At 41.2% G+C, this 25,488-nt stretch overlaps 1 protein-coding gene across 2 annotated transcripts; it reads right to left on the bottom strand.

Moving 5' to 3' along the window:
* Positions 1 to 234: 234 nt before the first annotated feature.
* lfng (LFNG O-fucosylpeptide 3-beta-N-acetylglucosaminyltransferase) lies at positions 235 to 25,488 on the bottom strand. Of its 2 annotated transcripts, none has more exons than XM_073060751.1 (8): positions 24,925 to 25,488; positions 11,528 to 11,576; positions 10,364 to 10,466; positions 8,483 to 8,636; positions 8,149 to 8,234; positions 7,209 to 7,374; positions 7,022 to 7,107; positions 235 to 2,226 (listed from the first exon to the last, which is right to left on the bottom strand). In XM_073060751.1, the coding sequence occupies exons 1-8, from the start codon at positions 25,387 to 25,389 to the stop codon at positions 2,160 to 2,162; spliced, it is 1,176 nt and encodes a 391-aa protein (XP_072916852.1). In that variant the 5' UTR covers positions 25,390 to 25,488; the 3' UTR covers positions 235 to 2,159. The 2 variants fall into 2 exon arrangements, with proteins under 2 accessions (XP_072916852.1, XP_072916853.1); XM_073060752.1 differs by having other exon boundaries at positions 10,364 to 10,463.

Below are 25,488 nucleotides of genomic sequence, written 5' to 3'. Positions count from 1 at the left end.
TGGAATGTTTATTTCTACACACAAAGTGTAATTGTACTATATAATCCACAGATGCTGGACCTCAAACAACACTAAACGGCAAACACCATATTTGTGTATGGTTTACCATATCCTGAGAGAAGACAAACTATCCCCTGCATTATTCCAGAGATGTAAACACAGCAGAAGACCAAGGATATCTTTTAGTGACCATCTCTCAGAAAGTTAAAAACAAAATCACACAACTACTGCACGTTTCACTTTGAGCAATAAAATCCTTTATTAGAAAGGAAAGGATGGGTCCCCATCAGCTTTCACTGTAACCATTCAGGTTCCATCCCTGAGTATCAGTGATTATATTTACAGTGCTTTACAATATTGTTTCCAGATGCTGGAATATAAATAAAAGAAGCAATGAAATCTAAATTCAAACATTACGTTTTTACAGATCAGAACCATTTCTGAATATTAAGGAACCATTTCAAATATACAGTAGTACAAGAGAACAGAAAATACTGTCCATATAAATATACACATCAGAAATAACCCAGTATGGGTCACTGCCACAGAGCATAACATGACTGACACCTCCTGCTCTAAGTGCTACAAACTTGATCAGATAATTTTATGCTTTTCATTTCCTTCCTTTATCATGAATAAGGAAGAAAGATAGATGGACGGTCACAAATATGCACCATTAGAGGCGAGTGAAAATGTTAGCAAAATATTAAACAATGCTTCCCTGGAGAATAGATTGCCCACTGGAAAATACTCAGGATTAATCTGTGCGAACTAATTGCTCAATTGTGAATTTATCTCAAACTGGAGGAGATATCGCTACAAATAATCTCAAGGCCCTCAGATATGGATGGGAAAATGTAGCCAGGGTTCCAGCTTCTGATCTCCAGCCAGTGCAAGTACAAAAACAGGAGTGAGATCATCTGAGATGCTTCCCCTGGCCAAACAGTTAGTCAATTTTAGAGTGTGGTATCCAGAATGCAGCTCAATGACCATGTAACTCTACAATCTACCCAGATCTCACAAATGGTTTTCTGCGGAACCACTGATTTCATTTGGAGGGGGAGAAGCAGAGAAAAGGAGTAAGAGATATTTTCCAACATATAATGCTAAAATTCACTACAGTTTCTTAAACCTTTGTAATGTCTTGTATAGAAAATGTGGCCTTAACCTTTAAGTCTTAAAGTGTGAATGTGTATTCCAGTTTGTAACACTGCATTTCAGTTAGTAACACTGTTTTAAAGCTACTTTCAAATGTCAGTTTGAAATATTAATCATTACTATCAATAGAATTAAACAATTTTTCATCAGCTAGTCATGCATTAAGTATTAGCACATTTTCTAAATTAATCCCAGAATTGTCTCGAGTAGCCAGCTACTTTGTGCCATTAATAATCATAGGATTTTAATAGTAGGGAGGAAAGTGCTTTCATGTACAGACAGGCCTCAGGAAGAATCAGAAGCCATGCCTGAGAGCCCCCAGCAGCCAGCCTTGAACACAAGCTTTATCCATAATATTCTGAAATGTTTGATGAACACAGTTGTTAAAAGATTAGAAACCCTTACAGGATATCTCAATTATTTTTAATCCTATCTGGCATCATGATAGTTTTGAGGAAATAAAAACTTCCCCAACTTCATAAGTTTTAAGAATGTTGAATCAGTTCCAACATATCCTGTCTGTCGTGGAATTAGCTGAAATGGAACCTTGTAAATATTATATTGCATAGAATCTGTATTTATGGTTTAACACATCAGCTTGCTTAACAATACCTTCCTGATGCATGGTCTGAAAGTCACAAAGAAAAAAATAGCAAGTGTTTAAAACTGGCTTGAAGAGGAGAAGCTTACATTCTAAAAGATTCACTGATATATCAGCAACACTTAATTTCACACTTGGGGAAAATAATTACATGGCAGAAAGAATTGTTCATTCTTTGTGATGTCTGTTTGTCTTCTGCCACTTCCTGTTCTGAATCAGAATTAAAACATGGCTCTGTCCCATAAAAGACAAAGAACAGGAGGAGATACTACAAGACTAATTGATACATCCAGGCCGCACAGCAGCCTTACCACCCAGCAACAAGCTACACAAGAGCCAGGTGTACAGTGGTCCCCACAACCCCTGCAGAACCTGGGGTTACTTGGGACGAGGTTAGCAATTAGTAAATAACAGTTCGAGGACACCATGGCGTATCAGGATATAGGAGACAATGAATCGATCGAAACCTGGAGAAGACAAAAATAAATTATTTGATTAGTTGGGTTTGGCATCAAATAAATTTCAGAGTAAAATAATCTGTAGTTATATCAGTATTGTTTCCACTTTAGGTAATGAAGTTATCCTAAAAGAATGCGGAGCTTTATAATCAAATGGAATAAAGCTTTGTTTATTTAACCCATGTTGCAATATGAACATTTCAATGCTTTTAAACAATTGGAGCAAAGTTTTCAATCACACTAGTTATCAAGATCAGTTACATGGGCAGCAACATTACCTACAGTTCTTATCACAGCACAGGTATTTGTTTTCTTCCTCTACTAATGTTTGACTTGGTTACTGTGACAACGGCTGGACAGGACACTCCCTGGATTCCTCCTGCCGTGGTTGCTCATGTTATAAAATAATTACATTTCGGAATAACTGTTACTCTCCCTTTGTGAGTCATACTCATGTCAATATTTAGTTAATTGGAAACATAACTGCCTCTGTCCTCAGTGACTTCTGTTAGTTTTAATACACATCACCTGGAGTTCCATCTTCTATTCTAACACTGTTAAAGAGCACAACTAAATAATGTCAATTTTGTGTACTGATATTGTCTTGGATAAAATCTAATAAAAAGGGACATTTTGAAACATTTCTATCACATTAATGGATTAGCACCACACATGGCCAAAATTCAACCGTATAGAAAAATGAGATTGTTCTATATGCTCATTAACCATCCAGTGAAAATAATTCCTCCTTTTTAAATACACATTACACCTTCCACATGTCGCAAATCCACACGACAAAGGCACAGAGTTAGGCCATTCAGCCCATCGTGCCTGCTCTGCCATTCCATCCTAGCTGATTTATTATCCCTCTCAATCCTATTCTCCTGCTTTCTCCCCTTAACTTTTGACTCCTTGACTCATCAAGAACTTATCAGCCTCTGCTTTAAACATATTCAATGACTTGGCCTCCACAAATGTACATGGCAATGAATTCCTCTTGTTAAAGAAATTCCTTCTAATCTCTCTCAATGGATACCTCTGAGGCTATGCCCACCAGTCCTAGACTCACCCACTAGAGGAAGAATTCTTTCCACATCCACTCTATTTAGGCCTTCAATATTTCTACAGGTTTTCAATGAGATCTCCCCTCATTCTTCCAAACTCTAGTGGGTGCAGGCATCAAACACATCTCATATGTTAACCTTTTCATTCCTGGGATCATTCTCATGAACCTCCTCTAGACCCTTTCCAATTCCAGCACATCTTTCCTTAGATAAGGGGCCCAAAACTGCTCACAATATTCCAAATGCAGTCTGACCAATACCTTATAAAGCCTCAGCATTACATCCTTCAGGTCCTCGCCTGTTATTTCCTCAAAGAATTCCAACAGACGTGTCATACAAGATTTTCCCTCACGGAAACGCTGACTTTGGCCTATTTCATCATGTGACTCCAAGTACTCCGAAATCACATCCTTAATGATGGATTCCAACACTTTTCCAACCACTGAAGTCAGGCCAACTGGCCTATAAATTTCTTTCTTTTGCCTCCCTCTCTTCTTAAAGAGTAGATTGGAGATCTAATTGGAGGGCAGACAGTTCTACCTATAGTTCCTGAACATCTAGCTACATAATTGGGAAATGGTCTGATCAAAAATTCCTCTGGATAGAAACATTTTGCCTCATTTGAAATCCTTGCTCTCCATCTTCTCTGCATTCCCTTCCTGAAAACAGTTACTTGTTACCCACATTTTCAAACTCCAACTCAATTTATGTTCTCCGTTTAATTTCCTTTGTTCTTAAGACTTCCTGAATATAAACCTCAACCTATATTAAAGTCTCACTTGATCTTGCTAAGCCACTACTTCCTTCCACTTAATTGCAGAGAGGACTGCCTCAGGCTACATCTTTCTAATCAGACTTCCCTTTGAGTCTACTCCTGGGTAAGGCAGCTTCCCAATTCATTTGGTCACACTTCTGCAATCTAAACCAACTGTACTAATCACATCAGTTCTCCAGTCACCAGTCTGCCCCACTACATTACTGTCTTCCCCTTCCACATTAGAGCCCCCATCAAAACCACACTCACTCGAGCTTGTCAAAATCTTGAATGAAAATAGCAGGCAAATAGCTTAGCCATTTATCACTTTTAAAGTGAATCTGTAATGAAGAGTTAATCACTGGGTTATGTTCTGTGCTGCTTTTTAAAGGGCATACTCACTTTTCCCTCTCCTCCACCCTTGGTTCCACCAAGTGAGATGCCATCTGGTCAGTTGTCTTTGCTACTTCCTTCTTCAGATCAACTAAGCCAAATTACTGAGGTTCCTGTTCTAAGCTACATCTTTCTTACTTCCCTTTTTTCCCTTCATGCTCCCCAAACTAAATCTGTCCACATCTCAGCTTTTGCACCGCCATGCTTCCCAAACTTCAGACTGTCTAATCTTTCTGATTCTTAAGATTAAGTTTTCTCCCCTCACCCATCCCCTTTTCTCCCCCTTTCTCCTTATATGCCATTACCCCCATCCTCAAGTACCATACATTTGCCCTTGAAGATTACCTTCCTGTCTCTTCCTCCCTTTGCTTTGCAGTAATGACTATGACAACCTGTTTCTTTTCTATCCTGCCTGACCAATCTGCAGCCTGTTGTCAACACACTCCGTCAGCCCTACCATCGTGAGAGGCACACATCCGGCTCGCCTCTCACCCAACCAGTCAAATCTGAGAATTGATTGCAATACCTCCTGTCAGCCTATACCATCCCGAAGACCTTTGCTTACCTCCTCATGTACAAGTTAATAACCAGCACCTCTCCTGATCACCAACTGCAAATAGACTGCTTAATTTTCTCTAAATATTCAGAAAAAAAAAACAGAACAAAACCCTTGGCTCCCTTCCCCAACAAGTACTCCACTCATATCTCCAGGTCTATCCCTCTCCCTGACAAAATGTCTGATTCAAAACACGTGCAATATGGATATTGTATTTGATAAACAGAAGCGATTCTGTGAATGCCCGAAATCCAGAGTTACACAGACAAAAAGCTTCAGCATCTATAGAAAGCAATTAATAATGATATGGCGATTTGGGCCGAGACCCTTCATCAAGACTATTCCTTTCCGTAGATGCTGCCTGATCTGCTGAGTTCCTCCAGCATTTTATGCTACTATTATATTTGATCCCAAAATGAGATTCAGACCACAGTTTGCATCTTCAAGAGTGCTTCAAAGCTTGATCACTGCACGTGCTCATATCTAGTTTCCCTTGGTAAATTCAAGGTCACCCAAAGACTTCTGCCCTCATCTTAATTTGTACTTGCTCAGTTATTGTTCATTATTATCCTGCATATTAGCATACATTTCCTCTTGGTTAAGCAAGATCCCAATTTTAAAATTCAAAGCTTTATTTTTGAATTACTCTCCAGTCTAGGCTTCAGAGTTCCTCCTCTTGGCCATTTTTATTTCCAGTTACATCCCACCATCACTGGGAGCTTTAGAACATAGAACAGTACAACACAAGACCAGGCCCTTTGACCCACAGTGTAATGCAAAATCAGCTAAAAAAATAAAAACAAAAAACGAATCCCTCTTACCTATACAATATCTGTATCCCTCCATCATCCTCATTCATGCCTATCTAAATCTCTCTCAAATTTTTCTAATGTATTTGTCTTTATCACACCAGGCACGCACCCATCCCCTTTGAACCTGCCCCCTCCCACCTTCAATGCATGCCCTCTGGTATTAGACATTTCAACCCATGGGGGAGAAAGATGCACCCTGTCTACTCTATCTATGCCTCTTAACCTTATAAACCTCTATCAGATCTCCCCTCAGCCTCTGCTGTTCCAGAGAAAACAACCCAAGTTTGTCCAGCCTCTCATCCCCTCCAAGCCTGGCTTCATCCTGATCTCAGTTATCAAGGTCTGAGCCTGTGGAATTCCCTCTGCAAAAATTCTTCAGTAGTTTCCTTGAAGACACATATTACATCTTCTCAGATTAAGTTTTAGATACCTGCTATAATATCTTCTCATGGGGCTGCTAGATTTTGTTTCATAACAGATCACTGGAATAGATTGGGTGTATTTGGCCATATTAAACTTTATCTACATGCTTAAGATTTTATCCAAAAACACCTTTTCTCCAGACAATATTGTTTGCTGTGTCAGGCAAATTGTGTTACAGCATCAGGTTGCCTTGTCTACTCCAAGTGCTTTGAAGGAAATTACATTTGGTTAAACGACCCAAAAAAACTGTTGACTCTTGTATATTCACTGCCTAAAGCAACAATCTATGATCATATATACAGCGAATTCAAACAAGCCTGCACCTTGGAAAAGAACTTTGCCTAGAGGGTGCATACATTAGAAATTAGAAGAGCATTGTCTACAAAAATCTGATTGTTTATTTTAACAGGAAAATCATGGCCAATGCACAATGTTTTTACTTTCTAGGGCTTTTATCCAAGAGAATGAATGCAATTTACCCCAAAGCACTTTCCTATTCTTCCATTAACCTGCATAATCAGACTATAAAACACAGTACTAGACAGACACTTGATAAAGTGCCTCAATTGAGTGAAAAACACAGCCCATGATCTACCCTAAATATATGACATCACAAATTGTTTAATACAATTTCTACATTTCCTTTTATTAGCTTCTCAGTTAAGTTGCAAATTGGAAAAATAATTTCCTAACTGTTTTGTGCATGCTTGTGTTGCGTTGTTGAGAAATCAGAAATGGACCCACAAAAATCTTAATTACCAATATGTCCACCTAGACAGTGCTGGATGTGAAGAACACTTACCTAGATGGATCCTCCTCAACAGAGAAACCCCCTTTCAGATTAATAGCATTCCTTTTATTTTCAAATGTGCCATAGCTCAGTGTAACCTGAAAGGAAGACCAGTACATTCAAGTCGCTGTTAATCCAAGGGGTAGGTGTGTTGCATTTTAAAAATGTCATCAAGCTGTTTCCTACTTACGCGGCTTACCTGGTTGGGAATGTCAGATCTCATTACTTGCTGCAGGTTCTCCAAGTGTGAGTGAAAAAGATTACTCCGGATCAATTTCACTCCCAGTACTGCCTCAACTATGTAACCAATGGTGCAGTCATCAGGGAGACGAATTTTCTCTGCAGTGCTCATGAAGTGACCTCCGCTGTGGAGAGAGAGCAAGCAACAATTGAGTGCTGGACTCTATTCATAAAGCACACCCCAGCATCTGGCTCAAACTAAAAGGATTGTGTGTGTACATTATATTTAACAGAAACATTTAGATTACATTGCGATTAAATTCTTTGAAACTTTCAGAATATTTGTAAGTTTGAAGTGGAGACCGGCTTTACCCATCATCAATCAGCTACAACACAAACCTTACACTGATCCCTCTATTCCTTCAACATCCAATCAGATTCTAACACTCAACAAACTAATGGTCAATTAATCTGTTAACACGAGACATGATTCTGATTTATCTTGGAGAACTCTAAACAAATCAATACACATGTTTGATTTCATTTAATAAAACAGGGTGACTAATTGATTATACAAGACTCCCAAGGAGAAAAAAAATTGCAGTTAAAAAGCCAATTCACACATCATAAAGTCGGAAAATTCAGTATAGCAGCAGGCCCTTTTCCCCTCTAAATCCATGCTGACCATCAATCACATTTTACCTTCTTTTATTCTCCCCACTTTCTCATCAACTCCCAGATTCTACCATTCACCTACAATAGGTTGCCAATTAACCAATCAGTCAACATGTCTTTGGCATGTGGAAGGAAACCTTGTAGTCACAGGGAGAATGTGCAAACTCCACAAGTCAGGATTGAACTCACCCTGCAAAGAAATGTCTCCAGCAGCTGTGTCACTGCGCCACCCTTATTTTCAATGACAATAATCAAACAAGTCCAGTTGCTGTCATAACCCTTACCTTGCCCACGGACTCATCTTCAGTGCCAGGCCTCGGCTGATGCAGAACCCAGCTCCTCCAGTCGCAAACCAGAAATGTACGGGCCGCTGAAAGGAAACAAATTACAACTACATCGTTAATCACCTTTTTGCCCGAAGGATGCCTGGACTTTCTTCTAGTCTCGACTTTGACAGCTACCTGGTGTACAGCACGTAACAGATGCACAATGCTAAGAAATTCCGTCTTAAATGGAAACCAGGTATTTTGAAACTATACCCCATAAGTTCAAAACCCCCATGAAGGGAAATATTCTTTTTTTCCATCACTATATTAATCTGTCCATCATTATACCTACCACTTTATTATTACTGATCCTTTCAGTGGCCTCAATAGGGCGATCTAGGCTCGGCTTCCCAATGTAAATGTCCTGAGTGTGCGGGTACTGCGCCAGAAGCTTCACCAAGGTGCGGGTGTTCACATAATTATCATCATCCACGTGACAAAACCATCTAAAAGGTGAAAGTGAACAAATAAACATTTAAAGAAAAGGTGTGAACCTATCGCACAAACCCTGTGGCGATACCACATTGACACTCATTTGTAATCATTCAAACTCACCCCCACCCACCTCCCCATGTTCCGCTGCAGTTGCAAAACAACAACATTGATCTGTAATGAAGTTTTTTTCTGGGTTTTGAAACAATGTTGTTGCAGAATGGAAATGTAATTCTAATCAGAGCCGTACTATGTATAATTTTCTATTAAACACTGTTCACCATTTCCCTAGAGTGGAAATCTTTGTGTCATTTTCATCATGATTGGTATTGGATGCCCCAGACAGAACTGGCTGACCACAGGTCCAACTGGCCCAAAACAGTGAATGAGCTTACTTGGGATACAAAGGCACACCACCCACCCACCCCAGTACCCAAGATCGATGGAAAGACGATCCATTCGCTGACACTTTGTGTTTTGGGGTTGTGAGGCTGAGTGGAGGAGAAGCACAGCAGGAAGTGTAACCTAAATTAAAATGTTTATCCTGCGATCATTTCCAGCAGATTGTTGATGATGTACTGTAACGCATCCAACATGACCGTGATGTCTTTGTTACCAAAGCAAGTTATTTCTAGCATTGAGGTTTAATGTATCCAGATGCACTACAAGCTAAACCACAAAATTGCCTCCTTTACTTCTGTGTACTGGCTCTCTTCCCTCTCCACTCTCAGTCCTGGTACAGGATTTCAATATGAAACATTAACCATCCATTTGCCTCTACAACTGTTGTGCGACCTTCATTTTAAAAAAAATGTAAATCGCTAAGGATTCAAATTCTCAGATTCTTTGCCTAGATTTTTGTTCTTCCCTTTCATTCCCCTTGCTGACTCTCTATTTTAGTGATGACTTCAACCCTTTAGCATTCTAGCATCGGCTCGGAGTCTGCTGCGGTCAGGTTGCTTTCGGTGTGTGCTGGATCTGCGAGGCTGCTTTCAACGGAGCTATCGTTGTGTGCTGCGTCTGCGAGACTGAGTTGGGCAGCGCCGTGGAAGTCCATAGCGGGGGTATTCCCTTCTGCCGCTGGCGTGGGATGGCGAGTCTGTCGGGACCCTCGGGACTTGTGGAAACTGTGTGGTGATTTCTTTTGAACTTATAGTCCTTTAACATCTTTGGACTATTTTTACTGTGCCCATAGTCTGTTTTTTATCAATTATGCTACTGTTTGCACTGTTGTAAATATATGTTTTAACTATGTGGTTTTGTGCCGGTCTTGTAGCTTTAGTTTTTGTTCTTGTTTGTCTGGTGGATTTGGAGCTTCTTTCCAGGGACCGCGCTAAGACGGTAGCGCGATATTAATACGCAGCAGCCTCTCCGGACTCTGGATTGGGGATTGCCAAACGTTATGTGGATTTTCTGGTGTAGTCTGTTTTGTCATATGCTTTTGTGATATCATTCTGGGGACGTTGTCTCATTTTTTAACTGCATTGCATTTGTGGTTTCTAAATGACAATAAACTGAATCTGAATCTGAAATAAAGAATCTCCACTGGCAGCATTCTACCTTCCTCAAGAACCAATAATAACATTCTAGATATACTACTGATTGGAGATCACATACAGAACGTGAATTTAGGGCCATTGAATCTACATGGCCCAGCAATGAAAGCAATTGGGTTACTTTATCCTTCCCCACCACACCCCCACTCCACCCACGTGACTTGCCTTTCTGCTTTGGTACTCACTTTCTCCCCGATTCAATAAACTTGTCATATTCCACTGCCATCTTGCAGGAAAGCGCCTGTCGACTGTGAGCAGCCGAGCAGTTCGTGTTGATCATGTGGCCTGCTGGTGAGAAAGTGAACGCTTTAAACAACAGCACACTTGGGAAGCAGCTGAAGAACAATGAAAACAAACATCTGAAATGTGCATTGATTTCAGAGGAAAGGAGGAGTCAACAATCCCATTCGAACAAATGAAAATAAAGCTTACCAGATCATTTTACAAAAAAAAACTCAGAATAGTCTCATCCCAAAACAGAAGGAAAACTTACTCCACCATTTTTAAAAGGATTTCCAAGATCCATACAAAATGACCCAGGGGTTAACGGGCTTAAAAGTATTTAAGCTGTAGCTTTTGATAACAACATAATTGAATTTGCAGACAGCTGCAGCCTTGTAGTAAGGGGGTTGGGTCAGAGCTCAGCTGGTCTGTGCATTGAATCACTTTTGATGTTCTTCCTCAGGCCCGGAGTCAAGTCAGCCACAATCTCCATGGCAACGAGTCCCTCTCTTCTCTCTCAATCAATTTTATTCAAGGCCATCCCATGCAACAGGTGGCTGATAGTGGGAAAGTATTAATTGAATAGAGACTAAGCAGTAGTAGTTCCGAAGCAGTAGCAACCAAATACACTTCAAATTTCAAACAGCAAATGCTGGTGATCTGCTAGTTTACTGGATGATATTAAGAAATCTCAGTAATCCACCAATATAATCCAGATTCCTTCACCGAACCACAGCTTTCGTTTTCAGAAGTAACTTTGCACAGATATTTAATCACGCCTCAACAATTATTTGTAGATTACTTGAAGTGGTCCTATTTAACAAAAAATGTCTCATTCCAATCTATTCTTTTTTGGTAATTCAGTACAGATGTACCCTGGGAAAACTTCAGTAATTAAAGTATTAGATGCACAGTTGCTTACAATCTTAGCAAACTAGATATTCCCATTTAAAATCAAGAGTCATTTATGCCAACATTGCCATAAAATCGCAGGTAACAGATTAACACCCAAAACACTGTGGATATAAGTATTTCTAGACTCATTAATGATTCTAGGACTCCTTCCAGACTAAGGTATGGGAAAAGCTGAGACCTGATGTACCCCATAAAATGATCCCATGGCTCACCTGACTTTTTCTTTAACTCTTCATCATCTCCATCAGTGAAGATGTATGTCTGTGAAATGAAAAATAAACAAAGTTCAGTGTTCAAGAACTTTAGTGCTGTTTCTAGTTCCTTTATTGCTTCATGTAGAGTATTGTTGATATAGTTATCACTTATCAGTAACAATGACAAAGAATGCATGACAGCAGCTATATTTCATCAGAAGTTTGAAAAGAATTGGTATGCCACCCAAAATCCTTGTAAATTTCAACAGATGTACCATGTAGAGCATTCTAACTGGTTGTATCACTGTCTGGTACGGCGGGGCAACTGCACGTGATTGGAAAAAGCTGCAGAAAGCTGTTAACTCAGTCAGCTCCATCATGGGGATGAGCCTCCACAACATTGAGGCCATCTTCAAAAGGTGGCATCCATCAAAGACCTCATCACCTGGGAATTGCCCATTTCTCATTGCTACCATCAAGGTGGTAGTACAGGAGCCTTAAGACTCAACTTTTCAGGAACAGCTTCTTCCACTCTGCCATCACATTTCTGAATGGACAATGAATCAAACACTACCTCAGTATTTTTCCCTCTCTTTTGCATTAATTTATTTTGTATTATACTTACTGTAATTAATAGTTTTATTATGTACTGTAATGTAAAACAACAAACTTCATGACATATGCCAATGATATTAAACTTTATTCTGATTACATATATCCTGTGTCTATTATGTTAATTAGACCATCTGCATGATGAATTATCATTTCACGAGCAATACCATGGAAATCTAAAATACCATTATTTAGTGGGTACTTTACACCAGAGAAAATCCGTGCAAGGCAACTTAGATTCCTTCAAGTAACCCCACCCCCAACATTAGCAGTCTTAGCATCTTTGGTTATTCTCATTTCCCTCCACTCCTTATCCACCCCCTCCTCTTCCTAAACTTTTCTTCACTGTCTGCACCAGCTCCGAGTTTCCACCGGCTCCGATTAAAGCAAAATTTATTCCAAACTGCTGCTTAAACAAGTCAAACAAGCTTAAAACGTGAAGGGTGGGAGTGGTGGGAGGAAGTTAAAAAAAGCAAGCCTCACCACAAAAAGATCTGCTGTCTTGCTTTCTGCATTTTGCCGCAGCCTTTCCATAGCAACCGGTTCTGATCTCCCCAGCATCCCAGCCTCACAACTAAAGCGAGACAAAGAGGGTGACCCCTGGGCTCCTTCAACATTGGGGCCATTGTAGTGTAGCCTGTCACCAAGGAATGATGCCATTCGGCAAGAAATAACCCTGCTACTACTGTTTAAAAGTGCAAGCACGTTAACCGCCAAACGACAGGTTGCAATCAAACCCTCTGATCAAGAATATAGTTTTTAAAAAAACAAAGTCCAATCATTTCTCTTTATTCTGGACACAAGAGGTTGTGTTACTTCAAAATAAGGTGACGCTGACTTGAGCCCTGCCACTACTTTGATGTCATTAGGGCTTCTTCAACCTTGAAACACATTCCTTTGAGACTATTTACTTTGGCTGTGTTTGGAACAGCACCTGGAGTCCAACACCTCAGGCAGTGGCACGGGCCGCCAGCCACTCAGCTCCTGACAGTCAAGCCGGGCATGTTTATACAGCTAACACTATGCATATTTACACAGTGACACGGCCTTCAGAGCTTCTGAATGTCCAAGTGCAGGCTATAAACTACCTAGTTTTAAACTGAGCCCAACTTGCGTGAACCCAATCCAGATGGCCAACACGTTGCTGGTGGGAACAGGGAGAGAATAGAAGGTGCAGTAAGGTAGGGCAGGCCAAGATCCAGCTCCCCAACAGAGTAGAATGCTTACGAAGAATAGGGAGAACCTGTGTTATAGAAACAGCTGTCGAGAACAACGGACAGAACAATTGGGGAAGCAGGAAGGAACTACCCAGGAAAAAACAAAAAGCATAATTTCTGCTCTACTGCCGCACAAGTCTGTGTATTCAAGGCATGCCGCTACCCACCCGCGTTAAGCACTCCTCACAATAGCAAGGATTCCGCGCTTGAATTAAGTCGCCAAGCAAAGAAACTTTAAAAAAATGTTTTAACCAATTAGCATACAGCTGAGCAATTTAAACAAAGGAGTGGTAGGGGTAAGGGTAAACTTAGTCTTTAGTTAAAAAGACTCCTTCTGACCACCTGCTGGCTCCATTAACCAGAACACATTTTATTTTGGTCAATAACTGTGCAAGAATCATCATGTCACTCAGCTGCCTTCCTTTAATGGTGGGGCCGACGGAATTTGAAGACCAACTATTTAAAAGCGTGCACAGATTTAGCTGTTTATGGTCCATTCTCATTCCTGAAGTGCACTAAATAACCCAAATGTCTGCTGCCAGTTTTTCTCCTCCAAAATAAAGGGTTGCCTGTTAAGCTTTTCACACCAGACATAAAATTGCAGAAGAATTACTTAGGAATACAAGATGTCTGCTGGTCATTCACAAATATTCCAGGATAATAATTTCAATGAAGTTAATGTTGCACTGTGCAACTAGATCTTGTCATAGAAGAACTGGATTACACTAGAGGGAAAATGAATTTCCACAACTGTTTGCCTGTCTCCATAGAATTTGGAAACATGCAATGAGACGGCATCAGTAATTGACTGACAACCAGGATAAGCGGCCAAGGCCAACACGAAGGGCATCATTACTGTGCCCACATCCATCTTCCCAGCAGTCTGCCTACATACAACTTGTAGGATCCAGCAACAGATGGGGCAGAATTTTTTGAGTGTATTTAGAAAGGTTTCTCAAATCAGGGAATATCTGTTTCCCAGGGTTGAAATGTCTACTAGCAGGCAGCATGCCTTGGAGGTGAGGAGCGGGGGCTAGGTTTAAGGGGGATGAGGGGCAAGATTTTTTTTAAACTCAGTGGTGGATGCCTGGTATGGTAGCAGAGGCAAAGGCATTAGATGCTTTGAAGAGACATTTGGTTGCAAGGATGATGGAGGGAGGGATATGGACATTGTGTAGGTAGGAAAGATCAGTGTTTAGTGTCAGAGTTGGTTTTTAACTGGTTCAGTACAACATTGTGGGCCGAAGGGCCAGTTTCTGTGCTGTACTGTTCTATGTTCTAAGTGTCAACCAGTGCAAGTCTAGCAGAATTCCCAATTGCCTACTGGCTTCTAGAGGTAAACTGGCATTCAAAAACTCATGGCACGTAGTAGCACAGGAGACTATTTGGCCCTATGTAAGGGAAATCTGGTGAGTCTCTCTCCCCAGAACACTATTTAAGTACCTATCCAGCTATATTTTGAAACCCAAATTTAGAAATACCTCTACTCTAGCAGCACATTCCAGACCTTAAAATTATTGTTTCTCATGTTTATTTCCCTTTCACTTGAAGTCTCCTGCCTCCAGACGCCTCCAACTTCCTTTCCATTTGCTTTGTTTTCTTCACGACTTTGAATATCTCCATCAGATCCCTTCACAGTCAGTTTTTCCAGGAAAGTAACCCCAGCTCCTTTGGTGCATTCGCTTAAAAGATTCACGTCCTTGGAGATCATTTTGGCAAATCCCTGCTGCCTTTAAGAAACATTTCTCCTGAAGTGTGGCTCCCTACTCTCGGGTTGTGAATAAGTATTCTACAAAAGCTCATCACGATTTCTTTGTTCTTATATTTTTGGCTTCTATTTATATAGCTCAGGATACTCATTTCCTAAGCCACTCTCAGCCTCCCCTTCCACTTTCAATGATATTTTTGCCCTTATGGAAATGTGCTCACTCACTTACATGCTTCACATCAAGCCTAACATTTTGCATTTGTTCGCATTAAACCACACAGACCAATGATCTAGCCTGTCCACATCTTTATCATGTATGCCAACTGTTGTTTCTGCAAAAAAAAAGCAAGGCTTTCAATGGCATTGTGCAGAGCAAAAAGGAATCCAGCTCAACCAGCAGTTTGCATTAACTGATCTCTTTTGGGTGACAAGGCCTCTATGCAACTTAATGGGGGGGGGAGGGGGGAAGTAGGAGAGAAATAAGTCATTTCCTAAATACTAACCCACAACTCCTACTGTAAATTGGAAAACAAGAACTGACAAGGTTGTGATGCACTTCAAAGCTGAATCGTCAGCTTGAAGTCACATAAAGAACATCAAAATTCGGCCAGATCTTTAATGGACGCAAGTTCTCTACTGGCTCGTCCGTGTGTGCATTCTAGCACTTTGAGGGAGGGGGGTGTGCAGCAGGTGTAAGGGAAGGAAACAGTTCAGAAAATCTAATTGATTTCAACGCTCTTTAGTTTGGATGAGTTGTCAGAGAGTGTATTCCCATTGCAATTCAGAATCCTAGGATGGGCAGTATTCAGGTTTAAGATAGATTTTAAAATGTGGGATAACCAAGGTAAACGAGCCAACTCCACTATGAGAAAGAATTAATCCACACAAGCAAATAATACAATGGCTTTCATCCATGTGTTTAAAGCAGTAGGCAGCACTGGTCTCTGACACTACTAGACTGCAACTAGAATTTAAGGCAGCTGTCTCCACTGCCTATTTTGCATTGACTTTCTGAATCTCCACTGCGGAAGCCAGCAGTCGGGCCGGCTGTCTCTGCCTCGAAAAGACACTCAGCAGGAAAGGCAAAGTCAGCCCCTTTGGAGCCAGTATCTGAGTCCTGCAGTTATCACTTTGCACACTCCCACCCTTCTTCCTGCTCAGGCTTCACGGACTCTTCAGGCGCAGAGCCAGAAATCTCACAAATAACAGCCTGCCAGCTCATTTGGTTTTTCCATTGATACGCACCCCCCCTCAGCCACCCACCCACCATTACAAGTTTAGCTCAGTTCCATACCATACAGTCCAGTCTTGCGCCTGGTGAAACACCCACCTCAAAAGCAGTATGGCTAACTCTCCAGTTAATCGCCTGTAATTAGCTCAACTTCAGATCAGTGCAGAGCTTTGTTCTGTTCTAACACTTCATGTTCTGATTCTCAAATACAGGGCTTGATCAATCACGAGCGTTAGAACATCTGTGTGCTTATAATACTAATCAACTGCAAGGAGGAGTCCCGACCTCTTCATATTATGCAGCACTGCCAGCAATTAAATTAAAATTATAAACATACCTTACACTACTAAAGGAATTAACTAAGGGATATTTTAGAATATCTCAAATTGAATGGAACAACTATGAAGTGCAGTCACACACATTATCTTGGCCCTTTGTATAATAAATACCTGTACAATTAGTGACTAATATCACTTTAATCCAGAAAGTAGTTTCATTTCAGCACAGCTCCACCAATCTAGCTCCTTCAAAATCAATCTCTTGTATCACACAAATCCACTCATAAGATACCTAAATTTTGAACTAAGCACTCATTGTTTTCTGGTCCCATTGTCACTCCAAACCTATTCTTTTCTTTCAACTGGGAATTGTCTTTGTTTTCTGTCAGCATTCATTCTGACCAACACAGGAAGGCAGGCTGGAGGAACTATGAACAATGCAGTCCGCCAAATCTGAGAAAAAGGCAGGAAACCATTTTCTATTGATAAGCTAAGTAACACAAGGCCGGGAAAGGAATATAGGAAGCTCAGTAATGTTAAAATAATAATTTGTATAGAATTTTAATTTGAAGTATTATTTTAAATGGCCACTACAGCATTGATCAGAAACAATGCATTAACATTGGAAAGAGATTCAGTATCTTGTTAGTGGACTAAAGACCCCCAGTTTTCAGCCCCTCTCAGATTTGTAATTCTGACCGATAACTGCTATTCCATTCAGTAAATTAAGCATGGGTTACCATAAACCATCAGGATTGTAGGATGTGGAAAAGCTATAATTCCAAAATTCAAATTGCACCATGTGGCTATCGACCTCGCTGCAACCCGACAAACTTTATTTTTGAGAGTCCATGATATCCAGTCTGAACTCTGGCATGAAAATTATGCTGGTTTTGTAATGGCAATGATACCAGTCGAAGGATGGACAACTAACTCGAAGGTATGCATCAGGACACAGGGAAGATAGTCAACTAAACAGCTAATTGTCCCGGCACAAATTGCAGACCCACCTGGAGTTAAAATGAATATTAATGCTTAAGTGTGTGACCAAAGTCAATTCTTCACCCCTGTGTGACCATTTGACAGCTGAATCATTTATTGTAACAGATTTCAGAGTCTGGAAGAATGTGGAGTGCTTTAAAAGACAAAACATTATATGCACCAGTGGCTGCTTTCACTTGCTGTTCCCAACTTGCTAACACTTCTGTGTGCCCCAGGGTGCAGAGCGTGCCTGTTGTAAGCTGAGACGATCCCAGCCCAGTGCAGCACACGCCAAGCCTGGAGCTGCATGCCTGCCCTCGTCCCCATCTATGACAGGTGAATTGATAGCTCCAGAAGGGAGGCTCCAGATGCTGCCACTCTCGCTCAAACAGCAGTCAGCTAATATTCCCTCATGTTTAGCACATTCCAGAGTCCACAAGGTAAACACTGAAAAGAAGTTGCCTTTCTTTTGTCGTGCTTGCTCAAGCAAAAAAACCTGTTGCCATTAACCAGTTGGAACAGAGCTAGAACCAGCTCGAACTGGCCCAAGGTGCATTTTGGCTCCTGAGACAGCAGATCAGTGTTTATACTGTAAACTGAATACAGTGGTCCAGCAGCCAGACTTTGAAGAACAGACCAAGACAAGAATGCAACATCAACAGAAATACAGTTGGGCTGCAGATGTACATCTTGAAAAAAGCTGGTGTGAGGTCAGAGCAATGAAAATATTCAAACTGCAGGTCCTTGTGGGGAGAATAATTTCAAAACAAACCCACAACTTTCGCAAATAGCTATTACTGATCTGTCTGCACTGGCCATTTCTGCCAGTCCCACAGTCTTCCCAAACAATAGTTTCCTCCATCTCGACGTCGTGCTCCCCATACTTTATGATCAAGCACTGACAGCTCATAGCCCCAAGTTCCCAAAGTCTTCGCTAGATTCCTCTTTGGGGATGCATTTACTCCTTGTGTCACCTTTTATCTGCTCTAAGAATAAACAATGAAGAATGATTCTTTCTAAAAGTTTCAATCCTTTTATTTATCCTGCTCCTCAATTTACAACCAGGCCCATAAACCATTAACTTAAGATCTAGAATTCCTAGCAGAAACTCCATCTTCTCAGTTTCTCTTTAAAATGCACCTCTGTAACATATCCCGTTACAATCTCCTTTACCTCAGAGTCATATTTGGGCTGCTTATGATCCCACAAGAGCCTTCAGACTTTTCTGCAAGAAGGGTATACAAGTTATTCATGCTCTATATTGCAGGGATAATTTAGATAGTAAAACACCTGCAATTAAGGGGATGCAACTCCTGTTTACTATCCATTGAATCCTGATTTTAAAAAAGTTTACCAAGTAACCCTTTCTCATGCTATCCCAATTTCCTGCTACAATAAAGTAGCTTTGTCTAGGTTCACACTTAAGGCCACCTAGGGAGTTACTACAGAATTCCTGGATCGTATAAATCGGCAGAAATGGAGAGAAAGGACAAGACGTGTTCAGCCCTTCACATATTCTTTCTGGCACCAAAAAGCTCTTTGGAGCTAATCAAGAACCGGCTTATCATAGTATTGTAGGAAATGAGTTTTGCTGACTTGTGCAAAGAAAGCTCCCACAAAAATCTGATAATGACCTGTCGAGGCATATCGTCTTAAGATAAAGAATGACTAAGGCACCAATGCTCCCTTGTTCTTCTTGGAAGCAGCATTGTTTTTTCCATTCACCTGACAATGGAAAATTGTCAGTTGAATGGAAATGTTATGATGCAAAAGTTGCATTTCCATGTGAAGCACTTAAACAATTCTGTACTTGAGCACTAGATTGGACTTTTATACTCCTGCCAATGGAGAGGGATTTTAATTCACAATTTTCTAAGTGGCAAGTGTGCTACCAACTGAGCCGAAAAATCAAATGTTAATAGGGACAGAAGCAGAGATGAAGAAAGGCAGAGACTCTGAATAGTGCAACAGTGCAAGGAAAGGGGCATTCACCTGGACATCTACTGCTTATTTTCATAGCCACACCTCTTACCCTCCCAAATCTTTGTCCTCTGCTATTTCCACCAGCTGTTTCATCCCAGCAATTTAATCCTTTGTCTGCTGGCTAAGCTAAAATTATCCAGTGCAATTAGTAAATTCAATGCAGCCACAACCTCTCTTCTGGTATTAAACTGACCATTGAGTTTGCTTGTTGAAGGGGAAGGGGAGCACTGAGCAAAGAGCTATAGATTTTCAGCTAACCAACCTCCACCATCCTCTCCTCATCTCCTCACTCCACCCACTTAGTAGGTGCAGACCACAGCATCTTTTACAGAGCAGGGGCTGAAGAAGGGAAAGAAGGGAACAGAAACCAAAATGGGAGGAATACATTTTGTTTGATGAATAGAATGCAGAAATACTTGACAGATGCTTTATTGTTAGATAGTAGAGGAGGCGTTCCCTCAAAAACTAAACTCCATCCCAACACCTGCCCGCTGTTCCAAAAAAACAAACTCAGCTAGCACACACTTCCTGCAGTGTTTTGTTAAACATTGGTGCACAGAAAAAATGCTTTTTGCCTGTACTTTGAATAAAATGAACTTCTGGTTAGCTTAAAGTAATAGCTAAAAATAACCTGGACCCCTGCCTATTAATTCCCCTTTTGACTCCAATACCACTTTTAAAAAAAAGGGGAAAAAAAAACATTTTTGAACAGAAGTCAAAAGAAACAATACGGCAGTGACTCAGCTGCTGCAGACACTGTATAGATGATACACAGGGGACCACAGGTGGCAGCTGCAAGAATGTTTAGAGTTAGCCTACATGCTAATATTTCACCGGGATTCACTCCACTCTTGTTCAGTAGATCACCCCATGCTGCTGCTCATGCTGAAAACAGTCATGTGATAAGACTTGCAATCTAGCCCCTTTCATTTATTGGCAACCAATGCTCAAAGTCTAAGTATGATTTCAGGCTATCAAGCATGTGTCAAAATTTAATTAAATCATGGCTCATCGTTGCTCCATATCCCTTATTATTTCTTTTTCTGCCCATTCACTTAGGCCCTACAGCTGATGGGACAAGTTGCCTCCAGCACCTTACTTCCAAATTTAAGATTTGCATCAGTCTGGACATGCCAGAGGAAATAGTTTCTTTCTCTTTCCATCTATCCTAACTAATTCAAATCTCAGTTTGAACAACACATGCATTGGGTTCCTAAATCCAAGCAAATACAAATCCATTACCCTATCAGTCCTTTTGTCACTCTGCTGCATGTACAGTGCAATCCATTTTAGACCAATACAGAGGTGTGGCACTCTGAATTGAACGCAGTACTTCGTAAAAGGTCAAACCAACATGTGTAGCAGAACCTTTTATTCTCCTGCCCTTGAGATAAAGATAGCACTTCATTAGCCCTTTCTTGCATTTTGTAACTATCCATAAGTTTTAATAATTTCTGTATTGAACTCAGCAAGTCCCTCTGCTCCTCTATAGTTCCTAGCTAATCATATACAAACCCTTCATATCACTTTCTTGGGTCCAGACTAGATGTGCTCAAAATAGACAACGGGAAATCCTTCTACCACAGTTTGCACAGAACCCTGGCAGAGGAACAACTTGAGCAGAATGGAGTCAGGATGCTGCAAATATGTAGCAAAGGCAGATGACATCTTTAACTTAATTACCTCACTGCTCAATCAATTTACAATATTTCAATTCATTGACTAAGTTGCATTACAAGTAGGTTACTAACCACAGGCTGATAAATTTACACCAAGGCAACATTGAACACTTGGGAATAAGGTGACTCTGCAGAACTAATGTAACATTTATTGCTGTCATTATTATTTTTGTCGTTTTACATGTACATCATCCAATTATTTCACAAGTTGACTAGAATGCTATCAGGAAACCCTAGGAATGTTCAGCAGATCAGGCAGCATCTGTGGAAGGCGAAGCAAAAGTTAATGCTTTATGTCGGGGGTTCCCAACCTGGGGACCACTGACCCCTCAGTTAATGGTTGCGGCCCATGACAAACGAGGCTGGGAACCCCTGCTTCAGCTAGCTGGCTCTTATAACTTTGTTTCTCATTCCACAAATCCTGTCAATCTGCTGAGTGATTGTCATTTTTGGCCTTTATTTCAGATTTTCAGTATTGGATAGTATGATACATTTTTAAAATTGAATTCATGAAGCACAATATTTATTTGGCATATTATACGGCACTGTATATTGAGCCCGAGCTGGGTTATGTGTATAATTCATTTTATAACAGCTACAAATATTATCTCAAACAATAACCAGAGGAAGGTTGATTTTCTGACCAGCATACCTTGTAAAGCCTGTGCAGGAAACTAAGTGCCACTGATAACCATTCGGTACATTTATATGTTCTTAATTTCTCTAATAAAATGTATGTAAAAAGACCTGACAACCTTGTGTTTCTCTTACAGGCTACAATACTGTAGGCTTGCATCTTTTATGACTACTGATATTAAAGCCATCAGCAATAGCTGGCTGTGAAGAGCAGAGGAGGAAACTGTGACTGTCACTCTAAAGATCATAAGCTGGGAAACCTTTCCCATCGCCAGGCAACCTGACCTCAGCTTCTCTTCTTTCCAAATCCATAGCTTCATCCCTTATGTTCCCATGGAAAGCCCAGCACAAGAGGCCAGGGCTCCATTCTCTGGTTTCAGAAAAGGGCTTTGTTAGCCTTCAAGGAGACAGCGTGAGAGCTGAACTACGGTCGCTCAAGCTTGGGATACAAGCTGAACGACTACAAAGCTACAAGCATCACATACAATTTACACCAAGAAAAAAAATCTATCACAGGATTAAGAGAGAATCTTTTCAATGGTGATGTCATATCAAAGCAAAGAATCTTACTTTGAGTGAATTTTTGGTTGATTTAGCATGCTTGGATAGTTTCAACATCATGAATGAAAATCAAAATGTGTTAGTTTCAGAAATTACAAGATCAACATTTGTGGGATCCTGCAATATTTTGGGACTAAATGGTTCATCTCTACAGATGTCACTAACCAACTCTGAAAAGAAGCCTGGTCACCAGGTGTCAGGATCCAAATGCCCAGCTGTAATTCGTTTTATGTGAGCTTCTGTTGATAAATAAACCCCACATACTAATGTGATTACTTTTCAGGTTTTGACATGACTTATAGGGCATCTCAATGACATTAACAGAAAAGCATCCATATAGCAAGCTATCCCCACATATCCCATACCAGTTTAAGACTAAATTTTGGTAACATTAAAGATTTAAATGCATATGTGCTAGCAATTCAGAAAGCAGAAATCTAATATATTAGGTATACTCATTGGTTATTAAGAGTTCAATTTACCTTTTGATGTACTTCAAAGCAACTGTCTGGACAATGTTTCCAAATTTGCTACTGAGATACACAGCCTTTATTACCATCCTTAAGGATTTATCTGGCTTTGTATTGACTATGTGATTCAAGTAATTTCCTTTCACCTTTTAAGAAGTGTGCTTTAAACATTTCGAGTCTGCATGGTTTCTGAATGTACCTGGACTTTGCGAGAACAATTGTCCCACAACATCTTCCCACGGCATGGAAACTGTTCAAATTCTACCGCCTTTTTCCACAAATACTAGCAGACTCAATGAACAAGAATCTGTTCTACAACTGACAAGTGCGGTCGAGTCAAAGAGTGAACACCATCACTAATCACATTACATGGCTCGATTTTCCAAATTCCCAGGAGGCTGGGAGAGAAGGGAGTCAGGATTGGGGGCAGGGGGAGAACTAGAAGTAGAAGCAGGGAGAAACAGAACTACACTATGTGGAGGGTTCACTCCAATGAAACTAGTTAGTGGGCATTGATTTTATCTTATTGGAAAAAATCAAAACCATTTGGTAGAAAGTCTAGGTAGACATACCATTGGGATATCAAATTCTCCAGTTATTTTCTACTGCTTCATTCATGTAATCTTCAATCCTGGCAAGTTTGATGGTTCTGCCCTAGTTAGTTGAAATGCTCACTTTCTTTAACATTTCCCCCCCCCCCCCCCATTGTTGTCTTGTTACTGCTCTCTGGGAACACATGCCCAAAGCTCTGTGCTCCCAGCCTAATTCTGTATTCTGCTCAGGCAAGCTGGTTAAAGCCTCTGGTTTCTGTTAAACCCTCTATATAATCAGGTTAGGGCTGACAAAGCATGGAAGCCCTTGTTTCAAGGCTCCAGAGGTCTTGCAAAGGCAAATATTGTGCTCTTTTCACACAATCGCATTGACAAGAACAAAAAAAAAATTAGAAGATGGTCACTCCTTTCCCTACACCCATGAGGCAATATAATTAATGATACAATTCTAATTAGGCAATATAATTAATGATACAATTCTAATTAGGTCAACAATATATCAAAGCAATACATCACAATTGTACGAATATTGGCGATTTTTGGTCATAAAATTGAACATGAAGTTTTTTTTTAAAAGACTGAATAACTCCTCTTTAAAGATGTTAATTAAATGATAAAGATACAAGAAGCTCATACTCCCATAATTGTGCACTGCGAGCATTTCAGCTTACTATCCAAGAGCACTGAAAAATCTCAACCCTGAGAATACAATCAGTAAATATTTATAGCCCTGATTTCCCCAAACCGGGAAAAACACCTCCTAGCCCTAGAATGACCTGCATAACCTACAAAGTGTGGTCCTCGATACCCGCATGAAATCAGAATGTGAGAAGACTCGGATTATTAACCCGCCCCTTCAAGAGCTCTGAAATCTCACTACAGAAATGAAGGTCTTCAGAAACGCAGTCACTGCCTTAATGCGGGAAAAGCAAAGCAAAGCAAGCGCCCACGAACTGCAATGTGATCACGATCTGTTAAGTGAGAGATAAAGACTTGCTAAGACAGCGGGGTATGTCGAACCAGCTGCAATAATCATAATATGACCGGAGCATGGAGAAATGTGAAACTCAAACAAGCTATTGGTTAGGAGGCAAAAGCAGAGAGGGAGCGGGAAGAAAATACAAAGAGAATGGAGATGCATGTGCGTGTGTATGTGTTTGTGTGTAAGGCCGATTTGGAAGAGCGCCTGCGCCCGGGGAGCAGCCGGCAGGTTCAAACCTTGGGCACGGCGGAGAGGCGGCAGTGTGAGTGCCAAGACCCGCTCTGTAGCTATACCTGTCTGGGCAACAAAGCGAGGGAGACCCCCGCTGGCTGCCCAGCGTCTCAGGAAAGCTGAGACCGGCGCCGTTTAATTTGAATTAAAGGAAGCCCTACCACATATATTGACGTTAAAAGACAGCAGCGTCAGATTTGGAAAACTTATTTAGTACAATTCGCCTAAATTACCCATCTGGTTACATTTTGACCGCAACAGCCCTCCTAGAGTGTCCCGGGTCTTCCCCTCTCACCTGATCCCGATTGCGGGATATCCAAGTATCGAGCAGCAGCTCCAGTCTGGAGCGGTGGAATTTCTTGGTGGTCTTCACCGCGATAAACAGGTCACCGATAGTGATGTCGTCCCGGAAAGGTGTGGGAGTGACGGCCTCTTCCGAGAGTTGCCGCCTCGGCTTCAGTTCCAGCCCGCCGACGGCTCCCTGCGCTTTGGCCCGGCTCAGATCACTGAAATAGTCCTTGTAGCTCCGAGCCGGTGGATGGACGCCGCCCGGCAGCTGGGACCGCTCGGTCGCAGCTTCCTCTTCCTCCTCGCCCTGCCCGGTGTCCCCCGGGCTCTGCCAGCTCTGGAGCGAGCGGCTCCGCAGCTCCAGACCCCGTTGCACGGGCTCCTGCCGCTGGTCTACCATCAGCACCAGCAGCCAGGTGAACGAAGCCCCCAGCAGCGAGGCCAGCAGTTTCCTGGTACAGCCCCGCGGCATCGTGATGAATCCTTTGCACCTGCTGGGCGGGGGACCACACCGGGAGAAATCCGTGCGTGAAGCCCGCTGTGACTCCCCAGTCACTGGCTAGCCGCACCG

Source organism: Hemitrygon akajei, chromosome 11 (genome assembly GCF_048418815.1).
Source record: "Hemitrygon akajei chromosome 11, sHemAka1.3, whole genome shotgun sequence".
NCBI classification, from domain to species: domain Eukaryota; kingdom Metazoa; phylum Chordata; class Chondrichthyes; order Myliobatiformes; family Dasyatidae; genus Hemitrygon; species Hemitrygon akajei.
Note: the sequence above shows the minus strand (reverse complement) of the source record. Positions and strands in the feature narration are given on the sequence as shown.

Bases quoted from the DNA above. Each gene is read 5' to 3' on its own strand.
- lfng (XM_073060751.1), bottom strand. From the start codon at position 25,389: ATGCCGCGGGGCTGTACCAGGAAACTGCTGGCCTCGCTGCTGGGGGCT. The intron at 8,235-8,482 runs GTAGGTATAATG...GTTTCCTTTCAG, and splicing joins GGATCAGTAATAATAAAGTG to CGGCCCGTACATTTCTGGTT. The intron at 7,375-8,148 runs GTAAGGGTTATG...CTCTCTCCACAG, and splicing joins AAGATGAGTCCGTGGGCAAG to CGGAGGTCACTTCATGAGCA.